This window comes from Oncorhynchus kisutch, linkage group LG6, assembly GCF_002021735.2.
Source record: "Oncorhynchus kisutch isolate 150728-3 linkage group LG6, Okis_V2, whole genome shotgun sequence".
Classification (NCBI taxonomy): Eukaryota; Metazoa; Chordata; class Actinopteri; order Salmoniformes; family Salmonidae; genus Oncorhynchus; species Oncorhynchus kisutch.
In genome coordinates, this window is record NC_034179.2 from 66,847,895 (window position 1) to 66,864,727 (window position 16,833).

The window sequence follows — 16,833 nt, forward strand, 5'->3', positions numbered from 1 at the left end:
AGCTTACAGACGGTAGGCAATTAAGGTCACAGTTATGAAAACTTGGGACACTAAAGGCATTTCTACTGACTCTGAAAAACACCAAAATAAAGATGCCCAGGGTCCCTGCTCATCCATGTGAACGTGCCTTAGGCATGCTGCAAGGAGGCATGAGGACTGCAGATGTGGCCAGGGCAATAAATTGCAATGTCCGTACTGTGAGACGCATAAGACAGTGCTACAGGGAGACAGGATGGAAAGCTGATCGTCCTCACAGTGGCAGACCACGTGTAACGACACCTGCACAGGATCGGTACATCCGAACATCACACCTGCAGGACAGGTACAGGATGGCAACAACAACTGCCCGAGTTACACCAGGAATGCACAATCCCTCCATCAGTGCTCAGACTGTCTGCAATAGGCTGAGAGAGGCTGGATTGAGGGCTTGTAGGCCTGTTGTAAGGCAGGTCCTCACCAGACATCACCGGCAACAACATCGCCCACGAGCACAAACCCACCGTCGCTGGACCAGACAGGACATGCCGTGGTCTTGTCTCACCAGGGTTGATGGTCGGATTTGCGTTTATCGTCGAAGGAATGAGCGTTACACCGAGGCCTGTACTCTGGAGTGGGATCGAGGTGGAGGGTCTGTCATGGTCTGGGGCGTTGTGTCACAGGATCAGACTGAGCTTGTCGTCATTGCAGGCAATCTTAACGCTGTGCGTTACAGGGAAGACATCCTCCTCCCTCATGTGGTACCCTTCCTGCAGGCTCATCCTGACATGACCCTCCAGCATGACAATGCCACCAGCCATACTTCTCGTTCCGTGCGTGATTTCCTGCAAGACAGGAATGTCAGTGTTCTGCCATGGACAGCGAAGAGCCCAGATCTCAATCTTATTGAGCATGTCTGGGACCTGTTGGATCAGAGAGTGAGGGCTAGGGCCATTCTCCCAGAATCGTCTGGGAACTTGCAGGTGGAGTAACATCTCACAGCGAGAACTGGCAAATCTGGTGCAGTCCAAGAGGAGGAGATGCACTGCAGTACTTAATGCAGCTGGTGGCCACACCAGATACTGACTGTTACTTTTGATTTTGACCCCCCCCCCCCCCCTTTGTTCAGGGACATATTATTCCATTTGTTAGTCACATGTCTGTGGAACTTGTTCAGTTTATGTCTCAGTTGTTGAATCTTATGCTCATACAAATATTTACATATGTTAAGTTTGCTGAAAATAAATGCAGTTGACAGTGAGGATGTTTTTTTTGCTGAGTTTATGATTCATGGATATCTGAAATCTGAAGACAAACGAGATCGTGTAAAGGATGATGATCAAAGCAAACAGTAACAGATGAGTGCATAGTTGACAAATGTGTGTGGAGGGTGGACACAATGCAGTACATATAAGGCTGGATAACACTGTTGGGAGTTGCGCAAGACATGAAAAGTAGCGTTGGTTTGTTGTCTTCCTGTATTGAACACAGATAGACCCGTCTACAATTCGATTATTAATGTTTAAAAATACCTGAAGTTGTATTTCAAAAGTAGTTTGAAATATTTTGGCATAATATAGGCAACTTTTGAAATATTTTGGCATAATATAGGCAACTTTTGAAATATTTTGTAGTTTTTTGGAAGCTCTTTTTTTCTGGATCAAAGGACCAATTTGTGATGTTTATGGGACATATTGGATTGCCAACAAAAGAAACTCGTCAAAGGTAATGCATGTTTTATATTTTATTTCTGCGTTTTGTGTAGCGCCTGCAGGGTTGAAATATGCTACCCTCTTTGTTTACTATTGTGCCATCATCAGATAATAGCTTCTTATGCTTTCGCCAAAAAGCCTTTTTAAAATCTGACATGTTGGCTGGATTCACAACGAGTGTAGTTTTAATTGAGTATCTTACATGTGTGATTTAATGAAAGTTTGATTTGTATACACTTTTTTTTTTTTTGCCACGCTGCATTTTCCCTGTTTTTTGCCCAAGTGGGACGCAACCGTCCCCTATACCATAAGAAGTTAACTGACTTGCCTAGTTAAAGGTTAATCACACACACGCATACACTGACCAAAAAGTTATTTTGTTGGCATTTGCATATATCCCCATTACCAGTAAAACATCATCAAAACCTATTTCTTTCACTTACTTGCTATGTTGTTCAGTCATTTCATTCTCAACCAGGATTTCTATGGAACACTGTTTGGGTCTTTGCATGTCAAAAAAGATACGTCAAATAACACTATTTGACGTGTCAAATAAGCTTGTTGACCAATCAGGACCTGAATAGGACTCCATGTCACATAATAATTTAACATGTTCATAATTTTAGTTATTACACTATCACTCGTATTTCATGTCACAACGATTCATCGATAGATATGCTATGATGCTGGTAAAGTTGTCTCGCACATCTACAGTGCTGGTCATTAAAAAAGCTAGCTAGCTCACGGATTTCAACAATGTTCTGCCCCAAAAACATATCAAAACGACACTCTGTTTCAGTAGCTATAGTTAGCTAACTATATAGCTAGGTGTCATCTAAAATAACCCTAATTTATAAAGACAGTTCTTATTTGACCCATCTATGTGAAGCTAGCCACAATAAGGATTAGCCACAATAGTGGACTTTGCGGTTTGCCTTCAAAATAAAAGTTACTGACAGTGATGCAAATGCATACAAATAGTAGAATTATGCCATAATTGAATAGATCATGCTAAACGAGGTTGGAATGTTGTTATATAAAAACAAGACAATTTGTTAATTTGACAAAAATCTGTTTAAATCACACAATGTATTATACTTTAGAGTGGCATTGGGGGCATACATATTTCACTGTACAGCCTTACCTATGGATTGTGGCTCAATGACATGAGGTATCAGTCTACTCAGTGACACCGAGAGAGCATTAAGCATCGTAGTTCTTATTGCAGGACTCTGAAAAAACTGTGAATTGAGACAGATTTCTTGTCAACCTACGTGTATTGAACACTATTCGAGGAAAAACAATACTGTCTTGGAGTCTGATAACTGAGGAGGACATTGGGAAAAAATATATTGGATATAGAGTAGCCGGTTACCCCATTTCATTGATCCACAATCCTTAAGTAAAGCTGTACAGTGCAGTATGAACGTCAATACACACAATAGATTGACTGTGGAGGGGATTTCACACAGTCACGCAATAAGAGCTACAACGCTAATATTTGAGTAAAACCTTCACAGTTGGGTTCTGTGGGTGTCAGCGAGTAGACTGATAACCCATTTCATTGCTTCACATTCCAACCTTGTTTAACATTATCTAGCCTAAATATGGCATGAATCCACCATCTGCATCACTTTCAAATAGGTACCTTTACTTTGAAGGCAAACTGCAAATTCCACTATTGTGCCTAATCCTTATTGTGGCTAACTTTACAACACATAACCCGGTCAGGTCGAGCCTCTCTAGCCAGATGAAGCTAGCTGGCTGCTTATAACGTTAGCTTTGGGCAACAGGGTTAAGTAGCTGGTAAGCTATTGTTTATTTTCATGAACTGAAGTTCAATTTTAATAAGTGAACAACAATACTTACAAGGATACCGAAATCATTGCTAAGAATAGTGAAAATGACTGCAGGTCTACTGTTCATTGTTTTCAGACTGGTTGTATTGGTGCTAGCTAGGTACCAAGCAAAAGCTAAGCTAGCTACCCCAGAAGTTGCGGTTGAATAAATAATGCTTTTTTACTAACGCGATATTGTAAACACATCGTTTCGTGGCCGGTGTTTGCAGACTTTTCTGTACAGCTTTGACAGTGCTACTGATAGTAGTGGTGGCGCTTGGCTTGCACTTGCAAATTTAGAACACACAACATTCTATAATAGAACTGTTATTTGACTTGTCAAATCAAAAGCTATTTAACGAGTCAAATTGTGTTATTGTCAAACAGTGTTATTTGACGTATTCCTTTTCTGACACGCAAAGACCGAAACCGCGTTCCATAGTATGTTGTGAAGCAAATAGCAGTGACACTATTACTGTGTAACTCCGGTAGGGCAACATCTGAACAATAGCACACTTGGTAACAGTGTGTACCGGTGCTCGACCAGTCACGAAAGGCAACATCACCCACGACAGAGAACGGTTGATTGTCAAGAGCAATGAGTTCCATTATCTTGGCAATGTATTTCGCCTTTGAGTTGTCTCGCTGAAATGACTTACTCTTTCAAATTGTTGTCTGCTCGATCCACACAGCAGACATTGTGGGCTAGGTCAGGAATGCTGTGTTGCAGGTTCAGCGCAAAATTTTACGTTGCGTCATTACGTCATGTACCTAAGTTATAGAAATATGCACGTCAGCTTTGACATCAGTTTTTCACATTGTCGTTAAACTAGACATTGGGCCGATACCGATGTCATTTCTAGCTAATATCGTCCGATTCCGATATGTTCACCGATATATCGCGCATCCCTAATTTAAACTATTTATTTGAAAATGGATTTGAATATTTGTAGCTACTTAAGTAAATACCGGCAGCCAACTTGTGCAACACATTAGGAGAAAAATAACATTGCGTTCATTTCAGCTGTCACATTATTATGAAGCTTACGTTAGTCCCCAGTCACCTGGTGTTTGTTTACAAGCACACAAAGACGAGAGACGGAGCCTTGTGAGTCACTCACTGTCGTACAGCATGCGCCAGGTGATATAATATATATGGAATTCACAGCTAAATGTTTGCCAACTAGATATCTTATAACTATTAAGGGCTCCCGAGTGGTGCAGCGGTCTAAGGCACTGCATCTCATCTCAGAGGCGTCACTGCAGTCCCTGGTTCGAATCCAGGCTGCATCACATTCGAACGTGATTGGGAGTCCCATAGGGTGACGCACAATTGGTCCAGCATTGGCCGGGGTAGGCCGTCATTGTAAATAGTAATTTGTTCTTAGCTGACTTGCCTAGTTAAATAAAAAAGGTTACTTAAAAAAAAAATTATATATAAAAAATAAAATGTGCTAAATGCTCTGCAGTTGTGTGTTGGTTTGCTAATTCAGTAGCTTGTTCGCTATCTAGCTAAGTGGTTAGATTCTTCCAAAATCAAACATTCACTTGTTAACAGCTGAGAATCCCCTCCTGGATCAAGAACCTTGCTGGCTAATATTTGTTATTCGTGTGTAGCAAACTGTGTATCATTTGAGTTACTTGTATAGTTTAGGTCAGAAACTGTACAAAATGTTTTCAATGGACTTGTTAGCATTTAGTTAACATTCTCTATGGAATTTTAAATGTACTTGTTAGTATTGCTAACCTTCAGATTACAGAGTATCAGTGGGGTTTGAAAACAGCGGCCCTTGTGTTCAGTGCCGGTATACCGAATATCCCAGTATGGCACAAAGTTGGTATAAAGGTATGACAATCTGGATAGCGCCCAAGCCTAGCACATATCCCCCTAATCTTGTCAAGGTGGGCAGCCAAGTCAGAGAGAATCCTCTGGATGCCCCACGCAAAAATATTGAGGTAATTCCTGTTCTAGAGCAGAAGCGCTGGTTTAGGTTCAACTTCTGAAGAATGATGCAGGCTACATTACATATTCAAGAATTGGAGGTGAGTAGGAATGCAGAGGGAAAGATGTCAATTGCATAATCTTTGCATCCTCTCTCCTTCTCAAAACCCATTGGATGAGAAAGCCAGTGGTCTCTCCCCTCTGACATTATCCTCCAATGGGTTTTGCGAAGGAGACGAGGAGAGGACGCGAGCATTATGCAATTGAGATCTTCCAGAGGTGATTTCCACATGGAGTGGAGAAACATCAACAAATATGGCACTGACTGCTGTCAGTGTAGCTACCTAGCATGATAGCCTTATCTAGCTAACCTTATCTAGCTATATAATGTTATCGGTTGTTGCTAGGTCTTTTTAACTACACCATATTCAAAAGATTAGCCAAGTGGCTAGGGCTGGTTCTGGATTTGTCATAAGCATTTACAGAAAACTTCACCACAGATAGTGGTTTCTATCTTTGACTTCGCCATCTATTGTGGTCTCCAAAGTTCTGGGATTTTCCATAAAATTGTGACTGCTGATCCACCATAGAAAGTTTTCAGTTGAAGCTCCTTTAAAATGGATAACTATGAAAGGTTTAGAGACATGTTTTTCTACATTGTAATGGACACGGACAGTGCAATATTTGGTTGGTGGGCTGCAAACAGGCATTGGCTGCGTTATACAGCCAAGCAAAATCAGCCCGTGCTCATGGTTTTCACAGAGGAAGTGAGACTTCAATGACTTTGCTCATGATGCAAGACGCAAATGAAATGCAACCACACCCTAAGCGCATCGGACACGAAACACCAATACAAATGTAACACAACAAAATATATAACAAGTTCCTTGAAATTTTCATTATAGGATATTGTGGTTTCTACCTGCACCAATCAAAGCAGTGGAGCGTGTTGTGAAGCAATGGGAAACATTCTCTTGCCGCAGGTGGACAGAGAATTCTTCTTAGGACCAATGGAATGGTCGAAAAAGAGGAAACCCCGCACACCGTGCCTTGCAAAACGAATACACCCAAAACTTTAGTGGTCAAAACCATTCAACTTGGGGCAATCAGGGTCCCAAAATGTTTTTGTTTTTTTACAGTCTAGCTAAAAAAAAATAAGTCAAACTTACAAATTCTCCAATAATTATGATAATTTGCTGGTAAAAATGCAGAGGTGCAAAAACAACACCTAACTTTGCAGGTTTTTCTTATTATTGAACAAATGCCAAGCTAGTTAATTGTAACATTCAAATAAAACCCAGCCCTGAAAAAAAATGTAGACTGAAAAGTATTAGCACGTCATCTCATAGGGGAAAACACATGACAATGACACGGAAAGTAGATACCACTTCGGATTTCCCACTTCAAGCCAAAATATATCATACATTGACTAAGGCGATCAACTTAAATCCTTATGCAACATCATGGGTAAGCTATGTTCATTGTCTTTTACCCCCCCCAATTTTCACTTGTGTGCGTTTAAATTCTGCTGAAGCTGGCCAGTCCACCACCCAACCCTATGGCATTCATAAAACAGAAACAATGGATTACCGTTTGCATTAGTAGAAAGTTGATCTACACCTTCAGTGGTAACACCAGTAGTAACACTGGGGATCACATCACTAGGGGCTTCTGTAGCGGTAGCAGTAGGCTCACTCATTTTCAGGCTGGGAGGAGGCAGTGGAACCAGTGGGTTCCTTGTCAACAGAGCTAAACAGGATGAGAAGGGGGGGGGGGGTCATGGATCAGAGGCATAAGGGAGAAATCACAGATTGAAGTAGAAAATGGCATTGGTAAGAAGAACACATGGTTTCATCTCTCAGTCGTCTCTAACATGTAATGCATGCATACCACTACAGCACAGATAGAACAATGAGACAGATGTTTCATCGGATGTATAAATGTGAAGCAACCAGCTGGCATTTCCACTCACCACCAAATATGGTGATGAGAGGAAGACCAGTGGTCGGCAAGTGGGAGAAGATGGAGCGAGATAGATTTTGGCCATCATCCTGCTAATTTTCTCATCTATAAAACATTTGATCTCAATACAGTTGTGACCAAAACTAGAATCTGTTACAAACAGAATGGACTAAGTTATGTAAACTTTATCCTTTGCTGGGCTCTCCCTAACAGAAATATGCAAATACATGCTAGAAAGCGCCAATAAGATCTCGCTAACTCGTGCTTGGCTCAGCCAAACTCCTTGCTTGTTCTGCCTATGATTCATTTGCACCTATTGGAAAACAGGCTGTGGTCTATCTTGGGTCAGTTATTTTTTTTTATTATCTTTGACTACAGTTCCTACTATGTGGTCAGTGCTAAAACGCATGGAGCGGCGATATGTTTCTTTTAAAAGAGCTGGCATGCATTGATTGTACTGTAAGTCTGCAACTAATGCAAACAAATACACAGAAAAACACATTTGAGAATCATTCTCGGTTTGTCATCACTATTTCCGGACATATTTATGACTACAGTCTAAATGATGGTACACTGTTGGTGCGATTCCCAGAGGAGAGCCCTAGGGGTTGGTACCCATCTCAAATACATGATCTAGGCAGGGGGTAGGGACTACACGAGTTCATGAACATTCCATTGGGCTGTAGCCTTGACTTGGTGTAGACTAATGCACACCTACCAATATCGTAGGACAATTTAAAATGTCAGAAGCACAATCATTTCAATCAGACCAGCAATCATGCAGTCAAACACATGCCATTACATGAGACTCAGCAGGTGAAGGGGTCAAGCTTCAAATCTAGACATCAACGCACAGTAATGCCACACACAGTCGAATCAACTAAAGCACACAATCACTACAAACCACTGGCAGAAAACAACATGGTGAGAACAAGAAGGTCTGGAGGAAGAAAGGGGGGTGGCACACACATCCTGGTTCTTATCCTTTAGAATACAAAACACCAAGAAAACGCTTACCCCCACCCCCTCTTAACTGAACATTGGGGTAAGCTGGGGTAAAACATCACTATAATACAAACACTGACAACGCAAATGTATTAAAAACATAATTAAAATAGGACATATTTTGTAGGCTAAACAACGCATTTGAGTGGCTGCGTTGATGTGCAATTCAACAGCTTATTTAGAAATGTAAGTAATTTCAAGAAGGTGATGATTTCTGATTCCATTGCCCTATTTGGGTAGAATTGAGTGTAGGTGCACGCTGCAGTTCGCTGGTGGCTTTAACGTTAACAGACAATGCCAATAAATGATGAAAATGTAGCCACTTGTAAATCGATGCAAATATATTTGTATCATAAGCAGTCATTTCTTTGCTACCGCACGTTTCCTCTCTTTTATGATTAGCCAATTCGACGAGACACATTCCTGCTTGAAAGAAGGCAATGAAATGTAGCAACCTAATCGTTTTCCTGCATCAATAATAACGGGCAATCACGCAATGCAACAAAATAACAACATGGTCAAACACGGTAACTGTAAAGGGCTACGCACAATTGCAATGTATTAACCAACCCGTTCCCGCAGCCGTTTCACATGGTGGTGCTAGGGTTTTTTCCCCCCAGAGCTCTGGAGACGGAATGACTAACGTTAGTCGTCCATGTTGACCTGAATCATAGCACGAGCAATCTACACGACCTCGCGCGAAAACAATGTAAGTGAATACTCAAAAGCAGAATCCGCATGCAACAATGTAGCAAGATGCACATTGCAGGGTCAATATATTGGCCTATTGAAATGTGCTTATCACGCATTGTGCATAATAGAAGGTTAACGGGGAGGGGGGGGGGACCGCTAAAGCGCAGAAGGCTATGGTGAAGTAACTAGCCACTTACCTTTACAGAGAATTGACTCGAATGAATGAATGGTCGGAAATTTTGTTAATTTTATAAAATGGATACCAATGATTTATCTAAACAAATTTAGTGCTTATCTTATATAAATATCAGCTTGTAAACTCTATTTTAAAAATACTCTTCTCGTTTAAGCGTAAAGCTACAGACAAAAGCCATCCAGTGCCTCCTTCGTACCCGCCAACTCCGGCCGAGCGTGGCTACGCAGCGTGTTATTGTATGGCACCATGGGAGATGAAGTCTTTCAACATTTTATTTTTCTTTCTTTTCTCTATTATACACAAATTACTCAGAGATGTTTGATGATCTTTATTTTCAATGTTTAGTTATTGGTCCAGCATGTCAATGAGTAGAGTAATTACTTTACTTACAATGTCTTGTACTTGGTTCTATTCTCTAGAATTCCAGGATTGATTGATGAATTTACCATTAAAAAAAGTCACATATTAGAAAGCAGTAGTAATTCAATAACCTATGACACCAACAGTTGTGGAAGCCTGAACACGTCGCCCCCCACCTTGCTCTCCATGTTTCTCTCTCTATTCCTGTTGGCTGGTTAGCCTTCACTGACTTCAGCCAGTGAAAAGCGACTGGCAGACTTTCTCTTCTCCTTCTCCATTGACAGATTTATTTTTATCTGACTGCACTAGCATGACTGCACCAATATTTATATCATACATATTCTGAAGGTATATAGCATCTCCGATGTCCCGACTGGCAAACTGCTGTATGTGAAAACACTCAGACCTCTGATGAAGATGTCACCCATGAGAGGTGCCATCTTCACACTCTCTGTGTCCTTTGGGATATCATTAGAAGCCATCCTTTTAATTGTTTGATTAATTATAATACTTAACAGTCAATAGCCCAGACAAACAATGCTTCCAGAGATAGACAACAAAATGTGCACTCAATATGTTGTCATGTAAATCAAAAGGTACAGACGAAAAAACACAGAATTAATGTGTAAATGATTTAGAGCTGGGCAGTGATGCATGCTAACAAAATATCAGTAAAAAGCTTGCATTACCTGCACACGCACTAGTCAACGTTTTGTTAAAAAGAAGACTACACACACACACACACACACACTGGCTTGCTGGGGCTCTCTCATGCCGTCCCTGGAGGGGGTGCGTCACCTGAGTGGGTTGATTCACTGTTGTGGTCATCCTGTCTGGGTTGGCGCCCCCCCCCCCCCCTTGGGTTGTGCCGTGGCGGAGATCTTTGTGGGCTATACTCAGCCTTGTCTCAGGATGGTAAGTTGGTGGTTGAAGATATCCCTCTAGTGGTGTGGGGGCTGTGCTTTGGCAAAGTGGGTGGGGTTATATCCTTCCTGTTTGGCCCTGTCCGGGGGTGTCCTCGGATGGGGCCACAGTGTCTCCTGACCCCTCCTGTCTCAGCCTCCAGTATTTATGCTGCAGTAGTTTATGTGTCGGGGGGCTGGGGTCAGTTTGTTATATCTGGAGTACTTCTCCTGTCCTATTCGGTGTCCTGTGTGAATCTAAGTGTGCGTTCTCTAATTCTCTCCTTCTCTCTTTCTTTCTCTCTCTCGGAGGACCTGAGCCCTAGGACCATGCCCCAGGACTACCAGACATGATGACTCCTTGCTGTCCCCAGTCCACCTGGCCATGCTGCTGTTCCAGTTTCAACTGACCTGAGCCCTAGGACCATGCCCCAGGACTACCTGACATGATGACTCCTTGCTGTCCCCAGTCCACCTGGCCATGCTGCTGCTCCAGTTTCAACTTCCACCTGACTGTGCTGCTGCTCCAGTTTCAACTGTTCTGCCTTATTATTATTCGACCATGCTGGTCATTTATGAACATTTGAACATCTTGGCCATGTTCTGTTATAATCTCCACCCGGCACAGCCAGAAGAGGACTGGCCACCCCACATAGCCTGGTTCCTCTCTAGGTTTCTTCCTAGGTATTGGCCTTTCTAGGGAGTTTTTCCTAGCCACCGTGCTTCTACACCTGCATTGCTTGCTGTTTGGGGTTTTAGGCTGGGTTTCTGTACAGCACTTTGAGATATCAGCTGATGTACGAAGGGCTATATAAATAAATTTGATTTGATTTGATTTGACTACACTGCTGCAGAGCTTGGTCTTCCAGCTGACACTGTATCCAACGTGTTTGTATTTTTATTACCTTTATTTAACTAGGCAAGTCAGTTAAGAACCAAAACTTATTTTCAATGACGGCCTAGGAACAGTGGGTTAACTGCCTGTTCAGGGGCAGAACGACAGATTTGTACCTTGTGGGGCAGAACGACAGATTTGTACCTTGTCAGCTCGGTGATTTGAACTTGCAACCTTCCGGTTACTAATCCAATGTTCTAGCCACTAGGCTACCCTGTGTGTGTGTGTGTGTGTGTGTGTGTGTGTGTGTGTGTGTGTGTGTGTGTGTGTGTGTGTGTGTGTGTGTGTGTGTGTGTGTGTGTGTGTGTGTGTGTGTGTGTGTGTGTGTGTGTGTGTGTGTGTGTGTGTGTGTGTGTGTGTGTGTGTGTGTGTGTGTGTGTGTGTGTGTGTGTGTGTGTGTGTGTGTGTGTGTGTGTGATGATATGTGTGATCTTATTATTATTATTATTATTTGTATCTGGAATGCACAAACAAAAGCCATTAAACAGGATCACTTCTGCATGCTCTTCCACATCTACAGTATGTGATCTTGACACATAGGGCCATATCCTCTTTGTTCCTTTGACACACAAAAAAAAGAGCTGTACTTTTGGAATGGAAATGCAAATGCCTCTTCATTTCCCATAAAAACCATGAATTGAATCAATTGGATAGGGTTGAAATAGACGAGAAGGAATTAACTCATAGGTCTATAGGTGGACAGTATAATGTATATTTGTTTATGTAGATCCCTAATTGATTTGACTGTGTGGAGAAGCGTTAAGGGTCAGGCAGGATGCCAAGTGGTGTGATCATGTCTCCTGAGGCTAGGTAACGCATGTGTTCTTCAAATGCATAAATACATACCACACACACACACACACACACACGAATGTATGCACATACACACGCATGCAAACACACCAATTCCCCCGCCAAACACACACTGCTCCCCTACCCCCTTTTGCATGTACACAAACACATGCACACATAAGGTGTCTGCATTAGAAGTATGAGTAAGTGGGGAGAGGAAGGAAATGCAGAGGAGGGAGATGTGTAGGGGTAGGAGGACAAACAACACGTTCAGCTTCATTAGCGAATAGCAACCCCTTTTAACAGGAAGCCCATTATTCACCCAGGACCCCAAGTCAATTACAAGTAGGAAGGAGGTGACTTTGGTGGGAACTTTCAACAAACTCTAACTCTCATGGTATATGAAGAAGAAAAAAAACCTCATATGTATCGATTATATAGTGGCCAAAGAACTGCTCCGATTGTCTGGTCCGTCCTTAGTCTATGTCGCTGATGATTGTGTTTTAGTTAAGTGTTGACAATTTTTATATTCAAATGTAAGTTGTACTCACAAATCAGCATGTTGCTGCCACTTGCCACAATGTCTGTTAAAAAACAGTAAAGAAAACAGCTTTCTCAGTTCACGAAGACAAGGAAAAGTTTGAGATCTTACTGAAACAGGAGAGGATAACCGAGGTTGAGAGGGGTGAAGTCTACCTCAGTAGGATGAAAGCGGGTATAGAGAGAGAAGGGGTGAAGGGAGAGGGTGGGGAAGGAGGGAGGGGGAGAAGGGGTGATAGGGTCTCTCTCAGGTAATGTTGAGGAAAGAAACCTGATTGGGTTTTAGCAGAGAACAAAAGAGGAGAGCACACAAAATTCATCTTGTGTCTCTGCAGCATGATAGGTCTAATTACCCCATTACTCACTAGGACCAGTGGCCCTGTGTATGAGAGAGAGAGAGGTGGGGGGAGTGAGAGAGAGGCAGCGCGAGACAAAGAGGGGTAGATATAGAGAAACAGAGTAATAGGAAAAGAGAGGGTCCGATGAAGAGAGAAAAATAAAGAGGGAGAAAGTGATGTGTTGTCGAAAAAAGTGTCTACAAATCTACATACAGTGATAACAGCACGATATCAACCTAGATTATGTGCTACCATTGGAATGACTATTATAATTAAGCAATAAGGCCCGAGGGGGTGTGGAATATGGCCAATATATCACAGCTAAATTCTTATGCGCTATGTGGAGTGCCTGGATAAAATAAATATAGAAATAGCAACACGAGGAATAAATACACAGTGAATAATGAATAACAATAACGAGTAAAAATAACATTGCTAATACAGGGTTGTACCGAGTCGATGTGTAGGGGTATGAGGTAATTGAGGTAGCTACACCATACATGCATATCCGCAAATTAAACTTGAGAGCTTGCGAGTGTAAACTTTGAGTGACCACAACTGCATTTCTGCATACAGGGCAGAGATTTTTGTTCGCCTGAAGAAATACCTACTTCTTGTCAAGACTCAGAAAGGACTGCATCCCTACACAGATGTCTTTTCTCCCTCTCACACCAATTTTCCAGTTTGCTCTCAAAAATAAATGTTGCTTTCGCAACTGCTTACTATAATTTCATAACAGGGAATTTCTAGCCAATGAACATAGCCTGTAGCAGTCTACTGAAATGCACTTGGTCAGGTTGTTGGACCATAGAGATAAAAAGGGTCAGTGAAAGGTGAATGATGGCTGACAATAATAAAGAGGTAAATTCAAAAGTTTTTCAATAGAGGTCCTAGCTAATCAACTATGATTTCAATATTGAAATTGAAGTAAGTAGTTATTTGGTCTAGTGATGAGGCAAGCTAGGTTAACGTCAGCTAGCTAGGAAGGTAACGTTAGCTAACTAATGTTAGCTAGCTAACGTTTAACCATGTGGTTTAGTTTAATAGACCATCTCTGGTTAAACTAAGAGCATTGTACCTAAATTGAAGAGGGGGTTAGTAAAAGAGGAGGATGTGGAACACCAGCAAGACTGGGTTGCAGAAGATGGGTGAGTTAAATAAAGATTAAATGTAAAAAATTTACTTAAAAAAAAAAGAGATCAGTGATTGAGGAGGAGCCAAGAGAGGTCAGGCTCTTAACCAAATAACAGTCATTATTGTAAACTACTCATCGCATAATTTGATATACAATCTGATTGAAATAAAGATGAAAGATTTGTATAACTTTCACTCTGTCAGTTTTTGTGCAGTTACAATAAATGAGAATGACCTGAAACCATTTATCTCTCTCCATCCTTCTTTCCACGCAGGTCCACTGTCACCAACATGTAGTGGTGAAGTTGTTCTCAGTTGACAGAGACAGGAGATACAGGAGTCCATTCTGTTCCAAGTAGGTTACCTTGACTCTCCTCTATGCACAGCACTCTGGAGACTTCCTGCAGGTAACCATGACATCCACCAATCACCCCCTTAACTTAGTCATTAGTGGTACCGTGACTTCCTCACATTTCTTTGACGCTGTATGAAGGCATTATGCATAGGACATTTGTCACGTAGAGGGGATGATGACCAGCTATTGTCTATTGGTTAGAAAGATGGTTATATAATGAATGTCTGCGATAATCATTGCTAAACAAGGTGGGTTGGGCATGAAATGGCAGCAGGCTGTTCAATCCTGAGCCATGCTGACTGACAAGTGGCGTGGATTGGTACAAGGAAATTCCACAGCTAAAAGAGTATTTGTATTTTTATTTACTCTTCCTGGGGTCCAGAAAAATTAAGGCAGTTTATACAATTTTAAAACATTACCATACATTTACAGATTTCACAACACACTGTGTGCCCTCAGGCCCCAACTCCACCACGACCACATATCTACAGTACAAAAACCATGTTATCGTGTGTGTATACATGTGTCTGTGCCTAGGTTTGTGTTGCTTAACAGTCCCAGCTGCTCCATAAGGTGTATTTTCATCTGTTTAAAAAAAAAAAAATCTAATTTCACTGCTTGCATCAGTTACTTGATGTGGAATAGAGGTCCATATAGTCATGGCTCTATGCAGTACTGTGCGCCTCCCATAGTCTGTTCTTGACTTGGGGACTGTGAAGAGACCTCTTGAGGCATGTCTTGTGGGGTATGGATGGGTGTCTGAGCTGTACGCCAGTAGTTCAAACAGACAGCTCGGTCCATTCAACATATCAATACCTCTCATAAATACAAGTAGTGATGAAGTCAATCTCTCTTCCGCTTTGAGCCAGGAGAGATTGACATGAATATTATTAATATTAGCTTTCTGTGTACATCCAAAGACTAGCCGTGCTGCACTGTTCTGAGCCAATTGTATTTTCCTAAGTCACTTTTTATGGCACCGAAATACACAATTGAGCAGTAGTCCAGGTGTGACAAAACTAGGGCCTGTAGGACCTGCCTTGTTGATAGTGCTGTTAAGAAGGTAGAGCAGTCCTTTATTATTGACAGACCTCTCCCCATCTTAGCTACTGTTGTATCAATATGTTTTGACCATGACAGTTTACAATCCAAGCAGTTTAGTCACGTCAACTTGCTCAAGTTACACATTATTTATTACAAGATTTAGTAGAGGTTTAGGGTTTAGTGAATAATTTGTCCCAAATACAATGCTTTAAGTTTTAGAAATATTTAGGACTAACTTATTCCTTGCCACCCACTCTGAAACTAACTGCTACTCTTTGTTAAGTGTTGCAGTCATTTCAGTTGCTGTCGTAGCTAGAGGTCGACCGATTAAGAGTAATAGGAAAAGAGAGGGTCCGATGAAGAGAGAAAAATAAAGAGGGAGAAAGTGATGTGTTGTCGAAAAAAGTGTCTACAAATCTACATACAGTGATAACAGCACGATATCAACCTAGATTATGTGCTACCATTGGAATGACTATTATAATTAAGCAATAAGGCCCGAGGGGGTGTGGAATATGGCCAATATATCACAGCTAAATTCTTATGCGCTATGTGGAGTGCCTGGATCAAATAAATATAGAAATAGCAACACGAGGAATAAATACACAGTGAATAATGAATAACAATAACGAGTAAAAATAACATTGCTAATACAGGGTTGTACCGAGTCGATGTGAAGGGGTATGAGGTAATTGAGGTAGCTACACCATACATGCATATCCGCAAATTAAACTTGAGAGCTTGCGAGTGTAAACTTTGAGTGACCACAACTGTATTTCTGCATACAGGGCAGAGATTTTTGTTCGCCTGAAGAAATACCTACTTCTTGTCAAGACTCAGAAAGGACTGCATCCCTACACAGATGTCTTTTCTCCCTCTCACACCAATTTTCCAGTTTGCTCTCAAAAATAAATGTTGCTTTCGCAACTGCTTACTATAATTTCATAACAGGGAATTTCTAGCCAATGAACATAGCCTGTAGCAGTCTACTGAAATGCACTTGGTCAGGTTGTTGGACCATAGAGATAAAAAGGGTCAGTGAAAGGTGAATGATGGCTGACAATAATAAAGAGGTAAATTCAAAAGTTTTTCAATAGAGGTCCTAGCTAATCAACTATGATTTCAATATTGAAATTGAAGTAAGTAGTT

At 41.5% G+C, this 16,833-nt stretch overlaps 1 protein-coding gene across 2 annotated transcripts in view; it reads right to left on the reverse strand.

The window, feature by feature from the left end:
* The window catches only part of LOC109893241 (chromobox protein homolog 1), a 21,116-nt gene extending 11,569 nt beyond the window's left edge, over positions 1 to 9,547 (reverse strand). The window contains exons 1-2 of one of the 2 annotated variants that reach the window (XM_020486367.2): positions 9,326 to 9,547; positions 7,059 to 7,217 (exon numbers count right to left, since the gene is read on the reverse strand). In XM_020486367.2, coding sequence (XP_020341956.1) covers positions 7,059 to 7,167 — 109 coding nt within the window. In that variant the 5' untranslated portion in view covers positions 7,168 to 7,217; positions 9,326 to 9,547. The other variant, XM_020486369.2, reaches the window with a different exon arrangement.
* Positions 9,548 to 16,833: the final 7,286 nt, after the last annotated feature.